The sequence below is a fragment of the Lolium rigidum genome, unplaced genomic scaffold (genome assembly GCF_022539505.1).
Source record: "Lolium rigidum isolate FL_2022 unplaced genomic scaffold, APGP_CSIRO_Lrig_0.1 contig_9424_1, whole genome shotgun sequence".
Lineage (NCBI taxonomy): Eukaryota > Viridiplantae > Streptophyta > Magnoliopsida > Poales > Poaceae > Lolium > Lolium rigidum.
In genome coordinates, this window is record NW_025901530.1 from 845,001 (window position 1) to 867,376 (window position 22,376).

The following is a 22,376-nucleotide window of genomic DNA, read 5'->3' on the forward strand; positions in this document are numbered from 1 at the left end:
GTTATAGAGTAAGAAATTACTCCCCGCGTTGGCTGGCTCTTAATTTTACTCGGTCGCGACCGTTCTGAAGAAAAACTCGGCCGCCCACCACCTGCCCATATTCTCCTCTTCCCACACTGCACCGTCGGTGCGTCGCCTCTCGTGACCACCTTTAGCCTCTATCGACACCCCCACAGCCTCTGCCACCCCCTGTCCCACTCTGACTTACTCGTCTGAGGCTACCATTGCCGAAATCGTCCCTGATCTGGATCCACTAGTTAGATTCCTTAGATGCTTTCCCTGCGGGGAGAAGCTACATCGAGGTAAAATTCATTGTTGTTAAATATTTACCACTCCAGCAAAAAATCTAGAGTTTCATGGAATTAACCTATTATGAGCCTAGATCAATGGAACAATATTTGGTAGAAGAACAGCCACAATGGAGTTATATTATGTTGGTAATTTTCCCCAACTTTACAATGATAATACAAGTGGTCAAACCTGCATATATCATACTTTGAAGGTAACAGGAACATGTTAAGGGACTATTTTGTTCGACGGGGTCCTGAATTCACACATAATGCAAATCACTTGAGATATTGATTAGTTGACATCTATGAAGTTCCTTTAATTTGTTATTGTACCGACTACTCAATTTTTTTTTCTCTTTGCACATTCATGTCGACGATGATACAAAGAATGTGTTGCATAATAAGTTGACATGTTGCACAGAATGCAAAAAAAAAGTACATACACCCCGAAAGCAATAAGAATAACATGTTCATAAGAATAATATCAAGTCGTAAGTACATTAACCGAGTTATAAAGCATATTTTTCAAAAGAGTGCAAAATATAAGAAAAATAAACTAACAACTGCTTACAATTTGGCCTTGCGTGCAAACAAACATGAATAAGGCTCATCTTGGCTCGTATCTAGCAAATGAATCAGCCACCGATGAGTCATGTATGCTGGACCTGTTAACACCTTCATAGCTGAACTTATATATGCATGGTAATTGTCCAAACTAAAAGTCAACATCTCTAGAAGCGATGTTCTTCGGGTCTAGCCACTTGAATTGGGTACCCCACGAGATCTTGTTGTGACGCTTGGAAATAGTCCAGTGCCAGCGCTTTTTCTAGACCCCCGGGTTGGTTCCCGAAGCAAGAACCAATGATGTAATTTTGTTTTGGGCATCAGTTGTACGCGACGCCGAGACCAGTGATGACCGTTTTTTGCCCGCTAATGATTTGGGTTACCAGGGGCGGACTTTCGGTTTCACGCCATTCAATCAGTTGCGGCTATAAGGCTTTTCCCAGTAGTGTTAGATGGATTCAAGGAGACAGATATTGTTTATTTATACTATTTTTTTTCACTTGTTCTGCACGTACATCCCATTCTCTATGCATACGATATTAATCAGTCTTTTTGTTACAGGTAGGAAATTAACCACACACGTCATAATAAACAAAAAAACAATTATTTTTATTATGTAATTTTATCTTCGAGTGTGGAAACTGTGGTGGCAGAATATTAGAAACATGTGTCACATCAGAAGTTATGTCAGTGTTTCCTTCTTGATACACTACTTCTTAATATTATTTGGTTAAATTGTATTTTTCTTGATTAGAGAAAAAAAAATCGTTCATACATAATTTCTTGTGTGTGATGTGTAATATAGTTTCCTTAAATATCACCTGGGACCTCTAAAGTTAGTAAAGGTTGCTCGACTTCGTGATTGTCTATTTTAGGTGTAAGTATCAATGTACAAAATTCTAGAACATGCAAAGTATCTATGAGGGGTTTGCCCTCTAATGGTTACATTGCTTATCTATTGGCCCACTCATGGCCGTGTATGTCTTTCATGTTCCCATGTTCAACAAACGGCTGCCATCCCACACTTACTTTCACTTGGTATTAAAATGGTATAATTCAGCTCCACATTTATAAAATAATTGGTTTTTTGTTTTTCATCAACACTCCTATAAAACTTGGTATAGATATGCATGTAAATTTACTAAAGGGAACCCACCATGTTGATTTTGGTGTTTTTTTAAGGGAAACAACATGACTCTGTTGTAGGACTTTATTAATTGCCAACAATAATTACATCGTTTATGAGTTTGCTAATGATAAATCTAGCGGGTTCATAGGCCAAATTACATGAAACTTGATCAGGACAACAAACTCTAGCTAATTCATGACCAACTTCGTATGTTGATTTCAATGTTAATGAGAAATAATTAGGGTACTAATCGATATTCAAGTGTTTCAGCAGGTTTATTAGTCCCGTATATAGATGAAACATGGAAAGAAGGTGAGCTCTACATAAAAGGATATATAGTAGCTTTATTTCAAATTCCGCTTTTGGGAGTGATGTTTTGGCTCCTATGTGCATAGGCTCCCTTTATTATAAAACGCATTTTTGATAAATTTTAAAATGTCAAAAAATTCTAAAAAAAAAGTTCACGTGTACATCTTCACATGATATGCACCCATAAAGTCTTTCTATGAAAACATGACTTGTCGCTTGGGTTGTGTAAAGAAAAGGAAAATTTGGGTGCTAAAATTAAGGATTCCATGAGATATATTATTCTTTTTTTACGTTGAACACAAAAATGTCGTTTTTTCGTGAAACTGTACGAAGACACCTATATTGTCGAGATGTACATGCGAAATCTTTTAATAGATTTTTGACACTTGAAAAACATCACTCCCTGTACAATGTAGAGGGATTAAGCTTGCACGATTTTTTTTAGACTAGCCACACTATGGCTTTAGTATTTCGCCAAATGCCAGGCAGGCTTTCACCGCCTAGTTTTTTTATCCATCCCCTATCCCTCCCTGCACCTCGCCTAGTTTGGCGGGAGGCGAGAACCCAATCCGAACTCCACTCCACTTCCTCCTATCCCTCCCTGCACCTCGCCCGCCGGCCATGGCGCCGCTCCCGGCGCCCACCGCCGCCTCCGCCTTCCTCTTCCACGCCGCTCCCCGCAACCACCTCAAGCCCAAGCCTTCCTCCAGACCCACCACCCTCTGCGCCGCCTCCTCCCCATCCCCCACGCCCTCCCTCGCCGACCAGCTCCAGCCGCTCGCCCGCACGCTCCTCACCGACAAGCCCACGCCCTCCGCCGACAACCCTCGCCCGGAGCCCACCTGGGTCAACCCCTCCAAGCCGCGCCCCACCGTGCTCTCCCTCCACCGCCACCGCCGCCGCCCCGCCGCATCCCACCCCTCCTCCGCGCCGCTCCAGCCGCTCCTCCGCGACCTCCGCGCCCTCCCCGACGACGCCGACCTCGCGCCCACCCTGCACGCCTTCTTCCCGCTCCCATCCTCCCCGCCGACCCCCTCCGACGCGCTGCTCCTCCTCAACTACCTCCACCCCACCTGGCGCAAGACGCTCTCCCTCCTCGCCTACCTCCGCGCCCTCCCCACCTCCTCCTTCCCCGCCGCCCAAGAAACCATCCTCTACAACGTCGCCCTGAAATCCCTCCGCGCCGCGCGCCGCTGGCCCGAGGCGGAGCAGCTCGCCCTCGACATGCTCGCCTCCAACGTGCCCCTCGACAACATCACCTACTCCACCCTCATCACCGCCGCGCGCCGCTGCCGCCAGTTCGCCAAAGCCATCGAGTGGTTCGAGCGCATGTACTCCTCCTCCCCCGCCGTCCTCCCCGACGAGGTCACCTACTCCGCCGTCCTCGACGTCTACGCGCAGCTGGGGATGAAGCAGGAGGTGCTGGCCCTCTTCGACCGCGCGCGCGGCAGCGGCTGGAAGCCCGACCACGTGGCCTTCGCGGTGCTCGCCAAGATGTTCGGCGAGGCGGGCGACTACGACGGCATCCAGCTCGTCTTCCGGGAGATGCGGGACGCCGGGGTCCGCCCCAACATCTTCGTCTACAACGCGCTGCTCGAGGCGCTCGGCAAGACCGGCAAGCCCGGCCTCGCGCGCAGCCTGTTCGAGGAGATGGCCGCCGAGGGCGTCGAGCCCAACGCGCGCACGCTCACGGCCGTCGCCAAGATCTACGGCCGCGCGCGCTGGGGCCGCGACGCGCTCCAGCTCTGGGACCGCATGCGCGCCGCCAAGACCCCCGCCGACAGCATCCTCTGCAACACGCTGCTCGGCATGTGCGCCGACGTCGGCCTCGTCGCCGAGGCCCAGCAGCTCTTCGCCGAGATGAAGGACCCCGGGCTCGACCACGTGCCGCGGCCCGACAAGTGGAGCTACACGGCCATGATCAACATCTACGGGAGCGTCAGGGACGCCGACCGCGCGCTGCAGCTGTTTGCGGAAATGCTTCAGGCCGGCATCGAGGCCAACGTCATGAGCTACACCATCGTCATCCAGTGCCTCGGCAAGGCCAACAGGATACGCGATGCTGTCGAACTACTCGAGGCGGGGCTGGAGCGCGGCCTCAAGCCCGACGACCGCCTCTGCGGCTGCCTGCTCTCCCTCGTCGCCCTCAGCACCAAAGGCGGCGACGAAACTGACCTCGTGCTCGCCTGCCTGGACAAGTTCAACCCGAACCTAGTCAGCCTCATCAGGATGCTAGGCGACGCGCAAACCGGCGCCGATGAGATCGACACCACTCTAAAGGCCGTGCTGAACGCGGCGGACTCCGTGGTGCGCCGCCCCTACTGCAACTGCCTCATCGACATATGCCAGAACCATGGGTTCCCTCCGCAGCGATCAGCACAGCTCTTCCGCCTCGCCCAGCGCTACGGCCTCTACTCCAAGCTCCACATCAGGAAGGACGATGCCGACGAGTGGCTGCTGGACCTGCACTCGCTCTCCATCGGTGCCGCCAAGACGGCGTTCGACGACTGGATGAGCACCCTCTCGGAGCGTGCCGCTGAGAGCAAGCCCCTGCCGCAGTCCTTCAACGTGTTCACCGGGTCCAGCACCCACAAGTTCGCGCAGGGGCTTGCGAGCGCGTTTGCGGCTCATCTTGAGGAGATTGCGGTGCCGTTCCGCCCCAATGAGTCGCAGGTCGGCAGCTTCGTCAGCTCGAGGGACGAACTGGTCCCGTGGTTGCAGACTAGAGGTTCTTCGCCGGCGGTTGTTGCAGGATGATGGCTGCACATTCTGCAATGGGTTTTGCTGGAGGATGCTCCCAGTTGCAAGGTGGGAAAAATGAGTGAACTTGATGGGGTAAAGTAGCTCGCCATCTAGTGCACACTCCGTGGACAACATTGTACTAGTTTTTAGGAAGAGAAGTATGGTGGTCTCTTCATAAGGTTATGTAATTCTTCCTTCCATAGCTGGCAGAGTTAGGCGGAAATGATGACTAATTCATCATGCTAATAGTGATGCTTTTGTACCAAAATTTTGAAATGCCACTTCTCAAATACCAACTCCACCTGGGTGCTGGCACTGTATGTCATGTTGGTTCATCATGTGGGCTAGTCAAGTTTCTGGAAAGAAAAGAAGGTTTTACTTCTTGGACAGTTTGTATAGATTTGGCCACTAATTTATGTCCTAAGCCGTGGCAAACGGTATGCCTCTTGTCAATTGTCATGGGAAAATTGAAGTTTCTGTAGGAAACTGAAGATAAAGGGTCTCCGTCAGATTGTGTTTGCCTTCTTCAGTAATAGTGAGCTGGTCCCATATAGCATATCTTGTTAAGTCAGTGTGGGCTTGTAAAAGTAATAGTTACTTATTGGACAATTTGTGTTATGGCAACTAATAATGTCTGTCATAAGTCATAACACACTATAGGCATATGTCAATTGTTATGGAAAAATTGTAGGTTCTGTAAAACTAGTGACTGAAAATAGAGGTCTCTGTGAGGTTGCTCTTGTCTGCTTCAGTATTTGTTTAACACTGAGCTGGTATCTTGCCTTCTTCGTGGAATATTAGCACTGCAGCACCTGCACTGATCACTGATGAATTGTTGAAGGTGAGTGTGGGCTAGTCAAGATTTTTCTGCAACATCTCCACAAAAAAAGGTTGTGGAATATTAGCACAGCTTATGCGAAAAGTGCTTTTGGCTCCCGAGCTCCAGTGCTCTCGCCATTAAAAAAAATAAAATAAAAATTTAGTTATCAAAAAATCTGAAAAATAATTCTGTAGATTGTTAGTGATACATCTCACAATCATGGAAAACCTCAACCCAAAATTCTTTTTACTTTGAGCCAGACAAAAATAACAAAATCTGACATGTTTTTGTAGATTTGAAAATGACTACTCAGATCTGCACTTTTGTCTTTTTTGTGTAGCTTAAAATATAAAGTATTTGAAATTGATATTTTACACGTTTGTGGGAGACATTATTGGCTATATGCAGATACTTTTTTCAGAATTTTTTGAAACTCAAAAATATGATTTTTAGTTTATTTTAAAAACGAGATCACTGGTGCCCATGTGCACCAAATCTCTATCTGTTTTTGCCAGTAACTAATACTATGAGTCATAACAAACAGTAGCCGTTTTGTTAATTATGATGGGAAAAATTTAGGTTCTGCAAAACTAGTGACCGAAAGTAGAGGTCTCTGATTGTTTTTGCGTGCTCCTTCAGTACTTGTTAATACTGAGCTGGTATATTGCCCTCTTTCAGACAGAGTAAAAGCAATGGGGAGTTTGGCTTGGAGCTGTGAACTCTGATTCTGCAACTGCTTAAGGGCCTGTTTGGTTCCCAGCCACAGTTTGCCAAGCCTAACTTTGGCAAGTGTGGCAGCCATAAAAGTGTGGCTAGGATTTTGGAACCCACAAAGTGTGGCAAAAGTTGGCAAAAAATTCACTCTATGACAAGTGGGCCATATGATTAGTGAAGTGTGGCAGCTCTAAAGTGTGGCAAGAACCAAACACATGCCAAATTACCAAACTTTAGCTTGGCAAAGTGTGGCTAGGAACCAAACAGGCCCTAAATACTTCAACCTAAACACCATGGTGATTACGATGACGATTCCTTGCTGGTCATGTAAGAGGAGCACTGATCAACTGCTGAAGGTGATGCACCTTCTGGACTATCTGTCTGTGTAGCAAACCCCCCTTTTGCGCGGAACAGAGGGTGTGATCCTTTGCACGGAAAACTGAGAAAAAAAGATTGGGGAATGGGGAAACATCATGTCTTATTTACAGTAGAAGATTCTTGTTTAGCATGATGTGATATGTTTCAGCTGATGGGTACTACTCTCGCAAACCCTATTCTCCGCCCAATGCGGGCGCTATCTGGCGCTCCGCACAGGGCGGAATAGGTTGGGCCAGGCCCATTAACGGGGCAGCTAGTGATCTTCCTTTTCTGGGTTTGTTTTTTTCTTCTGCTGGATTTTCTTTCGTTTTTTTCTCTGATTTTTTCGGTTTTCCTTCTGATATTCGGTCAGCTTTTTGTTAAAAAAATTAAAACATGAAAATTTCAAATTTTGAAATTTTTCACAATTGAACTTTTTAAATTCAAACATTTTTAGATTCGAACATATTTGAGATCTGAACATTTTTTTATCCAATTTTTTTAAACATGAACTTTTTTGAATTTTGAACTTTTGAACTTTTTCAGATTTGAACATTTTTTAAATTTAAACATTTTTCAGATTCGAACATTTTTCAGATTCGAACATTTTTAAATATGAACATTATTTATCCAATTTCCTAAATTTGAAATTTTGAACGTTTCCACATTTGAACTTTTTAAAATTCGTTTTTTTTGCAGATTTGAACATATTTTAAATTTGAACAGATTTGAACAAAATATATTCAGATTTAAAATATGTTCAAATCTGTACTACAGTACTAGTCTAAATTCAAAATCAACTTTTTCGATTTTTGAACTTTTTTCAAGTCTGTACTACAGTACTAGTTCGGATCTGAACTTTTTTCAAATTTGAACATTTTTAACTATGAATATTATTTTAATCTGAACAAATTTTATGTTTGAACAATTTTCAGGTTTGAACTTTTTTGAATTTGAACAATTTTAAATTAAACATTTTTTGAATTTGATCAATTTTTTAATTTGATTTTTTTTGAATTTGAACAATTTTTATCCGCATATTTTCCAAGTTCCAACAATTTTCATATTAATTTTTTTCGAATTTGAATAATTTTGAAGTTTCAACATTTGTAATATCTGAAGGAAAGAAGGAAAGAACGAGATACTTTACGTGCGTGTGCGTGACAGAGTGTGTAACAGAGTTTGTGACAACAACTTTGGGTATGTGGACGTGTAATGGGCCGAGCCCATCTTAGGTCAGGACACGTGATTCTTGAAGCGGAGGCGAGCACAGTCATCGCTTAAAGCGTTCTATAGGGGCTCCCTACTACTCTTCTGTCTGTGTGGCAAATCCCTCCTTCTGCTGTATGGGCCAACTTCCGAAAGGAAAAGCCCATCTGTTAAATGGGCTGAGCCCACTCGGCCCAATACAAACTTCCAGTCCAGTCGAGGCCTCCTCTTCTTCCATTGATTCCAAGCTCACAGACAGCAAAGGGGGGAAAAGTAGGGAATCGCTGAGGAGATCGCCGGCATCGGAAGATGATACTCGCCGTGCTCTTCGCCAACTCCGAGGGCAACATCCTCATCGAGAGGTGACATCCCACCCAGTGCCCCCCCTCTCCCACCTGCAACGGCACCGAGATCTCGTCTCGCGCAGCTCTTGAGATCTGCCGGTTGTTCAGACCGGAAGAATCTTGATTTTTGAGTTTCCTGTTCTACGCGGATTGAGCTGACTGGCGGGTGGTGTTGGGGGGAATCGCAGGTTCCACGGGGTCCCCGCGGAGGAGAGGCTGCACTGGCGCTCCTTCCTCGTCAAGCTCGGCGCCGAGAACCTCAAGGGGGCCAAGAACGAGGAGCTCCTCGTCGCCTCACACAAGTAAGCACGCAGTTTTCCCCCTCTGATGAGGCCGATCTTTCTTTCTGCTCTTACAGTAACGATTACAGAGTGCTCCTTCAGGAACGTTTACGCACTGATAATAAGAATCTAATAGACATTGTGTTCTGTTGCAAGCACGTGTGCTCCAACCGCATTTCTCTTTGCCGTTTTAGGTGCTGACTGCTGAGTAGTCGAAACGGAATAGAGCTAACATTGTGATTCAGTAGTGATTCGTTACACACTGATGAGGATCCAGTTGAAATTGTGTTCTGTTTTTTTTTCGAAATGGGGCATTGCCCAGCCTCTGCATCAATGTGATGCACACGGCTTTTCATTTATTTGAATGGTTCAAAAAAAATTCAGAAGTTTACATCACGGATCAGAGATGGTTGAGACAAGTATCAACCATCGAAAAATGAATAAAAACACAGAATTATCCATTTTGTATCCTACTAGTGTGTCGCCACCCAGTAGCCTGGAAAAAGAAGTCCTGAGTAACCGTCAGCAGACGGTTGCACCCAATATCCATAGTCTCACGCTGATCCTCCGGAAGAAGGAAAGCCCATTGTTGGATCCAGTACGCCGCACGCCGTATAACCTCGCAAAAAATTAGTTCCCTTTTGTCTGTTAAAAATTATGTCATTCCGGTTTGTCCAAATAGACCAGCATACAGCAGATATGCCAATCCGTATTCTATTCTTATCCAATTTATGAACCCCATTAAGCCAATTACCAAACATATTAGTAATATTTGCAGGTGGGTGTATACCAAAAGTAAAATAAATCATTCGCCAAACAATTTTGGCAAATGGACATGATAAGAATAAGTGATTTATGGTTTCCGGCTCATTACAAAAACAACATTTAGTGCATCCATGCCAATTCCGTTTCACCAAATTGTCTTTTGTGAGCAGTACTTTATTGTTAAGAAACCACATAAAAATTTTGATCTTGAGAGGTATTTTTAATTTCCACAGATATTTGCGTAAAAAAGGAGTGTGACCACTCATTAAGTCAAGATACATTGATTTGACTGAAAATGTTCCGGAATCAGTAAGTTTCCAAACAAATTTATCCGGAGTGTTTGTCAACCTGTACCATCATTAGCCGTTGACAAAGATTAATCCATTGATTCCATTTGTTTTCATTAAAAGCCCTCCTAAAAGCAATATTAAGCGGATTTTGTGCCAACACAGTAGCAACTAAAACATTCTTTCGCTGTACTATATTATACAACGCCGGATATTGCTGTGCTAAAGAAGTGTCTCCTAGCCAAATGTCCTCCCAAAACCGTGTATCAGATCCGTTCCCCACTTTAAAAAAGCCCCTACTAAAAAAATCATCTTTCACACGCATAAGACCTTTCCAAAATGGAGAATCAGTAGGTTTCCCCTCAACATGTGCTAACGTTTGGTTTTTCAAATATTTATTAGAAAGAAGTTGCTGCCACATTCCCTCCTCAGTGAGAATTTTAAATAACCATTTGCTTAGCAAACATTTGTTTTTAAGTTCAAGAACTTCAATACCTAACCCTCCTTGGTCTTTAGGTCTACAAACCATACTCCATTTTGTAAGCCTATATTTCTTCTTCGTTTCATCCGTTTGCCAAAAAAACTTGAGCGGTAGAAATCCAAACGTTTTCGACCCCTACAGGAATCTCAAGGAATGACAACATGAACATTGGCAAACTCGTCAAAACTGAATTGATTAAGATTAACCGATCACCGTAGGATAGTAGTTTACTTCGCCAAGTCCCTAATTTTGCCCCAAAACGGCTCTCAATAGGATTCCATTCGGAATTTCTAAGTTTCCGATAATGCACAGGAATACCGAGATATCTTATCGGTAAGGACCCAGCCTCACACCCAAAGATTTGTCTATAATCCTGTTCCTTTTCTTTAGCCTTCCCAAAACAGAATATCTCACTTTTATGGAAGTTAATTTTCAATCCAGTACAATTGCTCAAACATCGAAAGGATTAATTTCATATTTACGGCCTTTTCAACATCATGTTCCAAGAATAATATTGTGTCATCCGCATATTGGAGTATCGATACTCCCCCATCAACCAAATGAGGAATAAGACTCCCTACATGACCCTCTTCTTTCGCACGAGAAATTAAGATGGCAAGAACATCTGCGACAATATTGAAAAGAATTGGAGAAAAAGGGTCACCTTGTCTCAATCCTTTCCTAGTTTGGAAATTGTGTCCAACATCGTCATTAACCTTAATTCCGACACTACCTCCTTGGACAAAGTTTTTGATCAAATCACACCATTTGGGATCAAAGCCTTTCATCCTTAGAACTTGTTGGAGGAATGGCCATTTAACTTTGTCGTAAGCCTTCTCAAAGTCAATTTTGAAAAGAACTCCGTCTAACTTTTTCCGATTAATTTCATGAACAGCTTCATGTAGGACAACTACTCCCTCAAGGATATGGCGTCCCGGCATGAAAGCCGTCCGTGTTGGCCTAACAACCTTGTGAATTATCCGAGAGATTCGAATAGTAGCTACCTTAGTAAAAATTTTGAAACTCACATTAAGGAGGCAAATAGGCCGATATTGTTGTATCTGGATCGCATTTTCTTTTTTAGGTAATAACGTGATGACACCGAAATTAAGTTTATACAGAGGTAATTGGCCCATATGTAATTGTGTAAATAAGGCCATCAGGTCATCCTTAATTATACTCCAACATTTTTGGTAAAACTCCGCCGGAAAACCATCAGGTCCAGGAGACTTATTATGTTCCATCTGAGATATAGCCTCGAACACCTCAACTTCAGTAAAAGCCGTTGTAAGTATATTGTTTTCCTCCGGTGTTAGTTGAGGGATATCGGTCACGTGATTCTCCATCATGGAGAAAGAGGTATGTGCCGGTGCCCCAAACAATTTTTTATAATATTCAGTGATATAAATTTTTAGATTATCATCACCTACTATAGTACCTTCATCCTGCTCCAATTGGAATATTTTTTTCTTTCTATGTTTGCCATTTGCAATGAGGTGAAAATATTTTGTATTATTACCTCCTTCCTGAATATGCTTGACTTTGGCTCGCTGAGCCCATTTTTTCTCTTCATCTCGACGTAGCTTATTAAGACACTCATGTGCATGTTTCAGTTGATTTCGTTCGGAAGGTGACAACAAGCTAGATTCTGCTTTGATATCCAAAACATCAATAATACCAAGCAGCCGTTCCTTTTCCTTTCTATATTTTCCGCTTAGATTTTTTGCCCAGCCTCTCAAAAAACGTCTTATGTGTCTGATCTTTTTCTGCCAAGTTTGAATTGGTGAATTTCCAGCGGATACTGCTGCCCATTCGGCAGCAATCATTTCATGGAATCCATCTTGTTCGAACCATGACAATTCAAAAGAGAATCTAGGTCTGTTACCGCGGTGAGCGTGTTGGCCAGAGTCAATTAGAAGTGGTGTATGGTCTGAGCCAGCTCTTGTGAGCGCCCTCACAGTCACAAGAGGGAACTTTTGTTCCCACTCCACACTAGCTAAGACCCTATCTAATTTTTCATATGTTGGAATCGCTCTTCTACTTGCCCAAGTGAATTGTCTCCCAGAGAGAGCAATTTCTTTTAAGTTCAAGCTTTCAATTATTGCATTAAAGACAAAGGGCCAGTGAGGATTAAAATTGTTGCTACTTTTGTCCTCTTTTCTTCGCAGAATATTAAAATCGCCTGCTAGTAGTGTCGGTAAGGTTTCAGTTTCACACATACGAACCAACTCGGATAAAAATTCGGCTTTATGCGCATCTTGAGCAGCGCCATAAACTGGAACCAGAACCCACTCGAAACCATCTAGCTTAGATCTAATATGAAGTTTGACACAAAAATCTCCATTATCCACTTTCTTTACCGAGAGAGTTTGAGTGTTAATTCCCACAAGAATCCCTCCCGATCGGCCATGAGGTGGAAGACAAAACCACGCAAATTCACGACCCGCTGCCAAACTAGATAAAAAGCTCAAAGTGAAGTTTGATCTCCCTGTTTCCAAAAGGGCGATAAAATCCAAACGGTGTTCCCTAATTGCCTCAGTAACAAACAGATGCTTGCCCGGATCTCGAAACCCCTCACTATTCCATGTCATACCCCTTAAACCCTCCATCAAATTTTTTTGTTATTCTTTTTTATTCTTAGTCTATCACTTCTCCGAATTTTAGTCTTGTCATAAGACTTTTTCCTACGTACACGTTTAGCTACAGTATGGGTGACTATATGGTCTGTGTGCATCTCAGTATTTTCATCTGAAAATTCATCTAAATCATCACATAAAATAGAGGCTCGGGTGACCGCTAAACACAACGGTACTTTATCAGAGACTTCATTTGATTGCTTAGAGTTATTTAAAAAGGTTAAGCACCGTTCTTTTTCAGTATTCTTAATTAGCTTTGCTGCCAACAGTCTAGATTTCAAATCGTTTCCCATAGAAACCCCAATAGCCTTTGCTCTATCAATTATTTGTTCATCCGAAAATGTAGAAAAAGAAAATGTGGTAGCTGTTTGTGTACCTTGGGTCTGAAAATCATCACGCTTCTCGGCAATCATCATCGCCCTCTCCATTTGAGTAGCGTCAGCATTTGGTTGTGCTCTTAGCCTATCACTCGACCGCATCCCCATCGCCGAACTAGGCTGGATTCCTCCAAAATTTATCACCTCCGACATAGTAGGTTTATAAATTGAGGACTCCCCCAGACCCTTAGGTAAAAAACTGAAATTAGTACCAGAAGTTTCCATTTCATCCTGTAAAGTATTCAAACAAACAGTTGGATGTACCTTTTGTACTCCAACAGGAGTTGAAACAGATAGCATGGGAGACGACACACGTGCAACAGTAGACTCTCCCAGACCCTTAAGTAAACAACTTAAGTTAGAATCAGAGGTATCAAAATCATCATGTAATGTGTGTGTATAAACAACTGGCTGTACCTTTTGTATTCCTACAGGGGTTGAAACAGAGATCAAGGGAGATGACATACATTCATCCGTATACTCTCCAAGGCCCTTAGGTAAACCAGTTAAGTTAGTACCAGAAGTATCAATTTCATTATGTATTGCATGTTTAAAAACAAAAGGTTGTACCTTTTGTAGACCAACAGGAGTTGAACCAGTGAGCAAAGGAGATGACACATTGTCATCAGAGACCCCTCCGATCAACGATTGGTCCTTGGTTGGCGTAAACCCATGTATATTGGGCTGTGCCCGGCTGTAGTCCTCTGCAATAATCCCAATATCTGAATTGTCGACAACAGCCGACAGATAAGGTGCAGCATCCACTGATAGTTTAGCCCCCTGTAGTTGTTCATCATTCTCGACAGAAACAGGCGTATCAAATAGTCTTGCACAAGTGTTCTTCAAAGTCTCATCAATGCATGTGCTGAAAGTTACATTAGCAGATTTGGGAACACAGGACCATACTTCACCATTAACAATTTTTTCAAAACCAGCCACTCCAAATTTAATAGGAGATATAGCTAGAGTCTGTCCTTGTACTGATGTAGACTTGCCACCTTCATCAGCCATTCCATCCTGTGTGTTTTCAGAAGTACCAAACTGGTCATCAGTATGCTCTGTATTTCCATTCTGCCCATCATGTTCCATGTCCCCTTCACCATTGTTTGCATCATTCATCACTATATCAGCAAGTGGAGCAGCTTGTAAACCCTCCACCTCAAATCTGAATCTATAGAAATCATCAAGCACTCTTATATCCATATTGGCAGGGATGAGAGATGGATCAAGACAAGTGATAAGTATGCGTAAAACATCATTAGCTCTAGTGAAAACCATATCAATGTCTCTTGTCTTGCCGAATAAATTGCCCAATGCCCAAAGGGCCAGGAAATCATCTAGGACAGAGGTGGGCAGATCATACACTCTGACCCAAACATCTTGAGCTCTCCAAATTGGTTCCACCGATTTTTTCCAGAAATCAAAAGTCATAAAAATTTCAGAGTTGGGAACATTGAACCTGCCAAAGTGTTGGACCCTCACCAAATCCATCTTGCTAGGAAAATTCACCCGATAAACATTGTCTTCCACTCTGACCACATCCCACTCATAAGAATCATCAGGCACAATCCATTGTAGCTGAACTATAATTTCCTGAATAGATAATTGGCCCCCTGAGATAGTCACCCTGCCCAAGCGTGTATTCTCTAGTCTTGGTCTGACATTAACCGACATCGGAACATCCCAGAACATTAGCTCTTCATGAGCCAAACCATACATAATCATATGTGGTTTAGGGGCTGTAAGCAAAGGACACATCCTGGATATATGTTCTGTACTCTGACAACAGTCACAAATCATCTCAGTACAATCATTCAAACAGTGTCCAGGCTGACCACATCTGAAACAGCCTGACCCTTTCTTCTTCTTAGCCATCTGTGCCTCGCATGTTCCTTCCAAATTTGCAGTAACACCAACAGCCTGAGGTGTTATCCCAGCAACAGCGAGCAACGTTTCTTCCGCTCTCCGGCTGCCAAGACCTTCCCTAGTTGCAGCTGTAGGTTGATTAGCAGTGAGCACTATAGGTGGCTGAACCGCCGGACCTGATTGTCCACCTTGCTTAGACATCTCTGCTAATTGTTTGGCTAAAGCACTAGCCGTCTCCTTCACCAACAGACTTTGTTGCAAGCGCATCGGCTCCTTCTGCATTGTTCGTGTAGTTTAGGTGCTGAGTAACGAGTAGCGGAAACAGTTTAGTGTTTGGGCAGATTTAGCTCCTGCTGGGAGGCATTTCTTGTGTAAGCTGGTCTAGCTAGATTGGACTATTTATCGTCCTTCTTGATGTCTATCTCCAGAAAATATAAATGTTTCAACGTTACTGGAGTATTGTCCTGCTCGTTGGCATTTCCCTATTTACACATAAAAACGTGATTTCTGTGTACCACTTTTAGGTCCTATTAATTGTGCCAGTAGTTTCGAAAGCCTACACTCTTCGGTTAACAAATAGTTGGTGCATCTGTGTTGTCAAATCTGCCCAATGGCAGATGTGTGTGACTTTTCACATTACTTGTAATTTTATTGAAGCATGTGATAATTAAAATAATCATTCATTATTTAATTTGCTCTCTACTCTAGTACTGCCAAGCGATTATTACGAGCATCACTCCATACATGTTTCCAGAAAGATCACTCACCTTGATGTGTTATCGCACCACTGGCTACTCATATTGAGCCTAGTAAAATTGCAAGAATTCGTAAAACTAACCTCCAGGCATCCTTACAGTTAAAAATATGCATGAGGAATCGAGTTGCAGAATACACATATTGAATTCCAGTCCTGTGGTTTTCTTGACTTCAGTTGAACGTGTATGCTCTTTAACTCACTCACAATATCTTGTTGACATTCTCCCAGGTCTGTCTCCATTGTTTACACCGTGATTGGGGATGTCTGCTTGTACATCGTTGGCAAGGATGAGTATGATGAGCTTGCTCGTGAGTATTGTTGAGTTTCTTACGCCGTTCTTGTTAAGCGCCTCTCATTTCAAGCCTTTACTATTTCACTTCACATTTGCCTTACGCTTGGCACTATCTGCTGTTTGTAGTGTCCGAGGTGATCTTCGCTGTTACGTCGGCAGTGAAGGATGTCTGTGGGAAACCACCTACCGAGCGCCTCTTCCTTGACAAGTACGGGCGAATCTGCCTGTGCCTTGATGAGATCGTCTGGCAGGTAAAAGCTCGAGTTAATTTTCTGGCTGTGTAGCTTTCCAATCTGTCACAACTGTAGGCTTACTGATTGGGTACCGATAATGGATTATAAGCTGGCTACCCTATCGTCGTCTGTCTGGGTGATAGTAGCAATGTCTGATGGCTGGTCTTGCATTATGATGTTCTGAGCAATTGTGTGCTGTTGTTGCTCATGCAGGGCCTGCTGGAGAACACGGAGAAGGACAGGGTCCGGAGGCTGATCAGGCTAAAGCCACCCGTTGAACCATGATTCAGAATGAATGTATTCTCAATGTATAATGTGTCTATTGTTGTAATCTTATATCACTTTATTAGAACAAGATATCCACCTACACTTTTGCCATTTTGTTCACCCATGTATTATTATATTTTCTGGAGGGTCTGTACATGTGGCCTTCAGCAGTTTGCATTACTCCTACCAGTCCAGATCTCTGCATATGCTGGCCATATCATAATCTCCCAAGTTGATGGCCTGTACTAGCTTCAATCAGCAAGGTTGGAGATCACTCGCCGAGCTCCCAGACTAGACTGCTCCTCCAATGGCAGCAACACGTGCATTAGCTTCAGCCTGGAATGCACTGGTGATGTGCTGCTACTTGCCCGCATGCCCTGTGGTGAACACGAGCTTGTCTGAGCGCATCATGGAGCCCTAGGTTCCAATGTTCCACTCCTCAAACAAAATTCTTTGAAATTCACTTTGACACACCCCTCACTTGGTTTCTTTCTATTATCCATTGGTGATTCATGTTGCCTTCTATGCCTAGACCTATTGAATTCGAATTCCTAGTGAGTCCAGGCACAATATTTTTTTTGAAATGGAGGCAAAATATTTGACTCATCCATTAAATAAGAAGAGCAGGGCAAATAATCCAGGACATGGGATTTGATGATTATGAGAGAAATAAAATGGTGTGCAAGATGTCCATGTTTAGCTTAGAGAAGCTGTGCTCCTTATAAGAGGCTCGATGGATATCAACTCATTGTCCTCTGGTAGGTTAACATCTGAGAATCTCTTGGTTATGAGCTTGGTCCTCGGATAGGTCTGATATTGTGAGAGCTTTAAACAAGTGATGCATTAACTTACTGAAAAGGCGGGATTTTACAGATCTTTCGATCTCCCCATCTTTTTTTTTGCGAAACACAGTGCAGACGTAGACGCTCACAAATACGCACATACACTCACCCCTATGAACACAAGCACGCACACCCTACCCCTATGAGCACCTCCGAGAGACTGCGTCCAAGAAATTTCATTCGATGGGTCTTGAGATTGACGAAGTCACCACAGACGCCTCGCTGTCGACGGAAACGTCGCCTCCCACTGAAGAATATTCCGCCTTTAATGAGACACCAAAGTGTTAAACTTGAGGTTTGAACTCTGATGGGCTGGGGGTGCCACTGCCCTCCTAACCACCCAACCACAGGTTGGTTCTCTTCGATCTCCCCATCAAGAGGATGCACCTACACCCATCTACTAGTAGTACCAAAAAGGTTCATGGCAAATAAAATCCATCCGTCAATGTTCTATCCTCTTAGGAAAAAAAGCGAGCTAATGTCTATTTTATGTTGTGCATAATTTTCCGTGCAAATTAAACTGTGCAAACTTTGACCAAGAATACAGATAATAATACAAAGATCTACCATGTCGAATGCATATAATATGAAAATTTATTTAATACCAATTCTAAAAATATTATTATTTTATTGTATATATTTATATTTTTATCAATATAGATGATCAAACTTTACCAAATTTGACTTTGACCAAACCTTATATGCAACATATTTTGGGCAGGACGGAGTACTACAAAACAGAGGGAGTAGCTAGCAGCGTGTTCACGTGGCCTGGCAAATCTCGAGGACATTGTGAAGATTGATTAATACCAGGAGGACAGTAGGTTAGGTGCAAAGTTCATTGGCCTTGCACATCCCGAGGACATCCCAGAAAAACCTGCACCAGGCCATGTCAAAGCGATCGACAAAGAAATGTGCATGTTTGCCTGGTGTGTGCGAGAGAGAGACAGTGGGAGCGCAACTAATTACCACGACTTGCAGAAGAGGGAGGTCCTGCACACACAACTTGAAATAACACAACCAACCTACTACACTGCATCCAACTTCAAACCACCAGCTAGCTAAGCCAACGGAGATGGCGAGCATCAATGAAGAAGATGCTGCCGCAATAGCCATGGACGCCAAGCTGATGGTGGCCACAGAGCTTGGCGATGTCAAGAAGTTGAAGGGTCTGCTGAACAAGGAGGATGCCACGGCGGTGGTTGTGGTGACGGCGATGAGCAAGCCTACTTCCAAGGAGGACCAATCCCAAGCAAGTAGCATCAAGCCCATGCTGCTGGCATTGTCGCGCGAGGGCTCCTATGCTGAGATGGATATCTATCTCGGGTCAACAATGACACAGGAATCTCCAGCGAGAGGCAGTAACGCCAAGGGGAAAAGTGCGGCGTCAGCTGCTCGTGATATGGAAGAGGGCGTCGACAACCAGTCTGCTTCTTTTGCAGCTCAAGCATGCCTCAAGGGCGTCACTCCTGATGGAAATACTGCACTACATGAGGTCGCCAGCAACGGGGATGGCCACGATTTTTTGATGTGTGTGGACATCATCTGCAGCTTGGACAGCGGCCTCCTGTTTGCGAAGAATCACAAGGGTGACACACCCTTGCATTGTGGTGCCCGAGCTGGGAACTCCAATATGGTATCTCATCTCCTTGATCTAGCTGCACGTGAGGGTGCTGACAAGAAGCTCAATCTCTTGAGAGCGGAGAATAACCTTATGGAGACGGCCCTGCACGAGGCTGTCCGAAATGAAGATGGTCGACTTCTGGGACGTCATGAGTTAGCATCGCCTGATGCAGATCGTAAAAAGAAGAATGGTGGTAGCAATAAACCAGAAGAAAAGAGCATAGTCAAGCTGCTCATGGGTGCTGATCCCGAATTGGCTAATCATCCTGCAGACGGCATTTCACCGTTTTACCTAGCTATCTTGCTGGAGAAGAGTACGATTGCACTCACTCTGTATGATATGAGTGCTGGCAATCTCTCATATGCCGGACCAAATGGACAAAATGCCTTGCATGTTGCTCTTCTTCGAGACAGAGATATAGGTACCCACTTCCTCTTCTTTACAGAATCCATGCTTGCCATTTTGCTAATCCATGATTTATGGCATAGAGTTACATTAAGTTGATTAAATGAATGCGGCATTGCTTAGGAGGATGTGGTAGTTGAGCAAAGTATTGCTTATGTGAAACTATCAAGCTACTTTATTCTTAGTTGCTACTATATGAGAAAAAAAAAATACTTGTCTCTAAAGTTATATAAGGATGCATGGTTAATAATATGGTCAGCTGATTCTGAAAAAAAAAGTTGATTTCATCCTCCAGATTAATCCTAATTGACCATCTAAGAAGCAGCTTATTAGCCAAGTACTAAAGCCAGATTTTTAATTTACATATGTGAATATGTCCCATTTAATTCACTTGCTTCGTCACATTTTTAGCTGTAGTAGCTGTTCTCAATGGAAACCGAGTAGTAGTACATGAATGATAGAATACGGACATTGCTGGATCACTGACATGAAAAGCACATACATATTCTTCACAGTGATGATACAGCTCCTACTGCATTGGAACACGAGCCTTATTACACAGGTGGACAATGATGGGAGTACGCCGCTTCACTTTGCTTCATCGATCTGCTTTCGGACTTCCTGGTATTTGCGTGTTGAACTCCTCCGCAAGCTCCCTTGGTGTCGCTTCGTACGGGTTCAGCGGATATTCGTGAAACTACTTGAGGCGAGCCAAGAAGCAGTGTATCTGGCAGACAATAAGGGTTTTTTCCCCATACATGTGGCTGCCTCTGTAGGTTCCATAGGTGCCGTAAAATGTTTCCTTCATAACCGTCCGGATACTGCTGGATTGCGCGACGCTAAAGGAAGGACGTTCCTTCATGTTGCTGTGGAGAAAGAGATGCTGAAATTGGTCTCCTTTGTATGCCTAACTCCATCTGTAGATTGGATTCTGAATATGCAAGACAATGATGGGAACACTGCGTTGCACTTGGCTATCCACGCCCGGGGCTTTAGGATGTTCTGTGCTCTATTGGGAAATCGGAAGGTGAATTTGAATCTAACAAATAACCACTGGGAGACTGCCCTTGATCTATCCAGAAGTAAGCTTCCGCGCGCAATGGCCTATGGTGGGGTAAATACTCTCTCTCTCTCTCTCTCATTCTCATTTTCAAGTTCAACCATTGAATTGAATCAAATGAATCATTCATGTCGGATTTTTCCTACACATAAGTTCCTGCCTCTTTCTTCTTACAGAACTCTGATATTAAAATATGCTACGCCTTGCGGTCTGTTTGGGCAAACCAAGGGATCCTTCGCTGGGATATGACAGAGGAAAAGTACAGTCGCCGTGTAAGGCCTGAGGACGAGGGCAAAGAATCAGATAGGCTGAAAGATGCAACACAGATGCTTACCGTTGCTTCAGTCCTAATAGCAGCCATCGCTTTCAGTGCAGCTTTTGCCCTTCCAGGGGGTTACATAGCCGATGACCACACAAATGGTGGCACGCCAACACTTGCTGGGGGGTATATTTTTGACGCGTTTATTATGGCCACCACATTAGCTTTCATCTGCTCCTCGTTAGCTACCGCTGGTTTCATGTTCGCTGGAACTCCCATGGTTAATTTGGTCACCCGCAGAGTCAACTTCAGCGTGTCCCTGTTTTTCATGTCCAGTTCACTCACATGCATGTCGGTTGCTTTCGCACTGGGCGTCTTTATGATGCTAGCGCCGGTTGCTCGTGGTACTGCTGTTGCGATCTGTCTTATTACTCCTGCAGTATTGCTGATGACAAACATGGGTAATTATTTGAAATGGGCGATTCTTGCACGACCATTGTGTATTAGGAAAGGGCTATTCTTAGCGATCACACAGATAGTATGCTGCAACGTGCGCACAGCCTTCATTGCACTTTGGCCAGTCATAGTTACCTTTGGCTGGGCCGGGTTGGCAAGGATCCACCAGCTCCGCTAAATTATGTGCTTCTCCATAACTGCTAGCAGCTTGTAACTTTCTTTCTGTGTAAGACTTATTGAATTTGAAGACATATAATCATTGTTACAATATACAGCTCCATGCGTGTAGTTACACCCATGTCTCATACTATTTCTTTTCGATAAAGAGCGCTTTATAATATAAAAGGGTTTTAAGCACTACACCCGGCCTTATAATATAAAAGGATTTTCGTACACAAAAGAATAGTGAGAAAGGGGGAATATACTTCAAATAATGGATATAAAGTAGTATGAAAAATAATATTACCAGACAATCTTCAAAATCGTCACAAATGTGGACACTAAATAATGAGCTCGATGACAAGAAAGAGGGCGCACCCACCTTTGCATGTTCGGCATGTCACCGTGTCTCCTAAAAACAACATAAATAATCATCGAAATCAACTAACCACAATACACATGCATGCGACCAGAGAATCATAGTAAGCTTAAACTACATTGCACATGTTAATTAAATATGGAACATAGATAAACTACATAACAAAAATTTACATATTAAAGATAGAACATTCTAAAAACACATCCAAAGATAGAACGTAAAGTCTAGTCTGATAACTTAAAAGCTAATCCTCAATGTCCTAGTCAATCCGAGTACCACCTCGAGCGCCTTCTAGTCAACGCCTCCATAGAAATAGGTGTCCCCGGAGTCGAAGTTAGTATCCACAAAGTCGGACTTGCTGTCACTAAACAAGTCATTCTCTTGGCCCACGCAGGAGGGACCTTCCTCCGGGTCGTGTTGGCCCGCCCCGGAGCCCTCGAAGAACTAGCGGTTGTATGCCACCACTGCAAGA

The 22,376-nt window shown here is 43.8% G+C and overlaps 3 protein-coding genes across 3 annotated transcripts; all 3 read left to right on the forward strand.

Annotated features, from left to right (window-relative positions):
• Positions 1 to 2,866: 2,866 nt before the first annotated feature.
• Positions 2,867 to 5,330, forward strand: LOC124682370 (pentatricopeptide repeat-containing protein At5g46580, chloroplastic). The gene has a single exon (XM_047217062.1). The coding sequence runs from the start codon at positions 2,914 to 2,916 to the stop codon at positions 5,047 to 5,049; it is 2,136 nt and encodes a 711-aa protein (XP_047073018.1). The 5' UTR covers positions 2,867 to 2,913; the 3' UTR covers positions 5,050 to 5,330.
• Positions 5,331 to 8,383: 3,053 nt separating this feature from the next.
• Positions 8,384 to 16,900, forward strand: LOC124682371 (TSET complex member tstD). Its single transcript, XM_047217063.1, has 5 exons — positions 8,384 to 8,496; positions 8,667 to 8,780; positions 16,157 to 16,236; positions 16,347 to 16,471; positions 16,667 to 16,900. The coding sequence occupies exons 1-5, from the start codon at positions 8,444 to 8,446 to the stop codon at positions 16,736 to 16,738; spliced, it is 444 nt and encodes a 147-aa protein (XP_047073019.1). The 5' UTR covers positions 8,384 to 8,443; the 3' UTR covers positions 16,739 to 16,900.
• A 1,776-nt stretch (positions 16,901 to 18,676) lies between these two features.
• Positions 18,677 to 21,544, forward strand: LOC124682369 (protein ACCELERATED CELL DEATH 6-like). Its single transcript, XM_047217061.1, has 3 exons — positions 18,677 to 19,607; positions 20,107 to 20,705; positions 20,828 to 21,544. Exons 1-3 carry the CDS (start codon positions 18,677 to 18,679, stop codon positions 21,542 to 21,544), a joined length of 2,247 nt encoding a protein of 748 aa, XP_047073017.1.
• Positions 21,545 to 22,376: the final 832 nt, after the last annotated feature.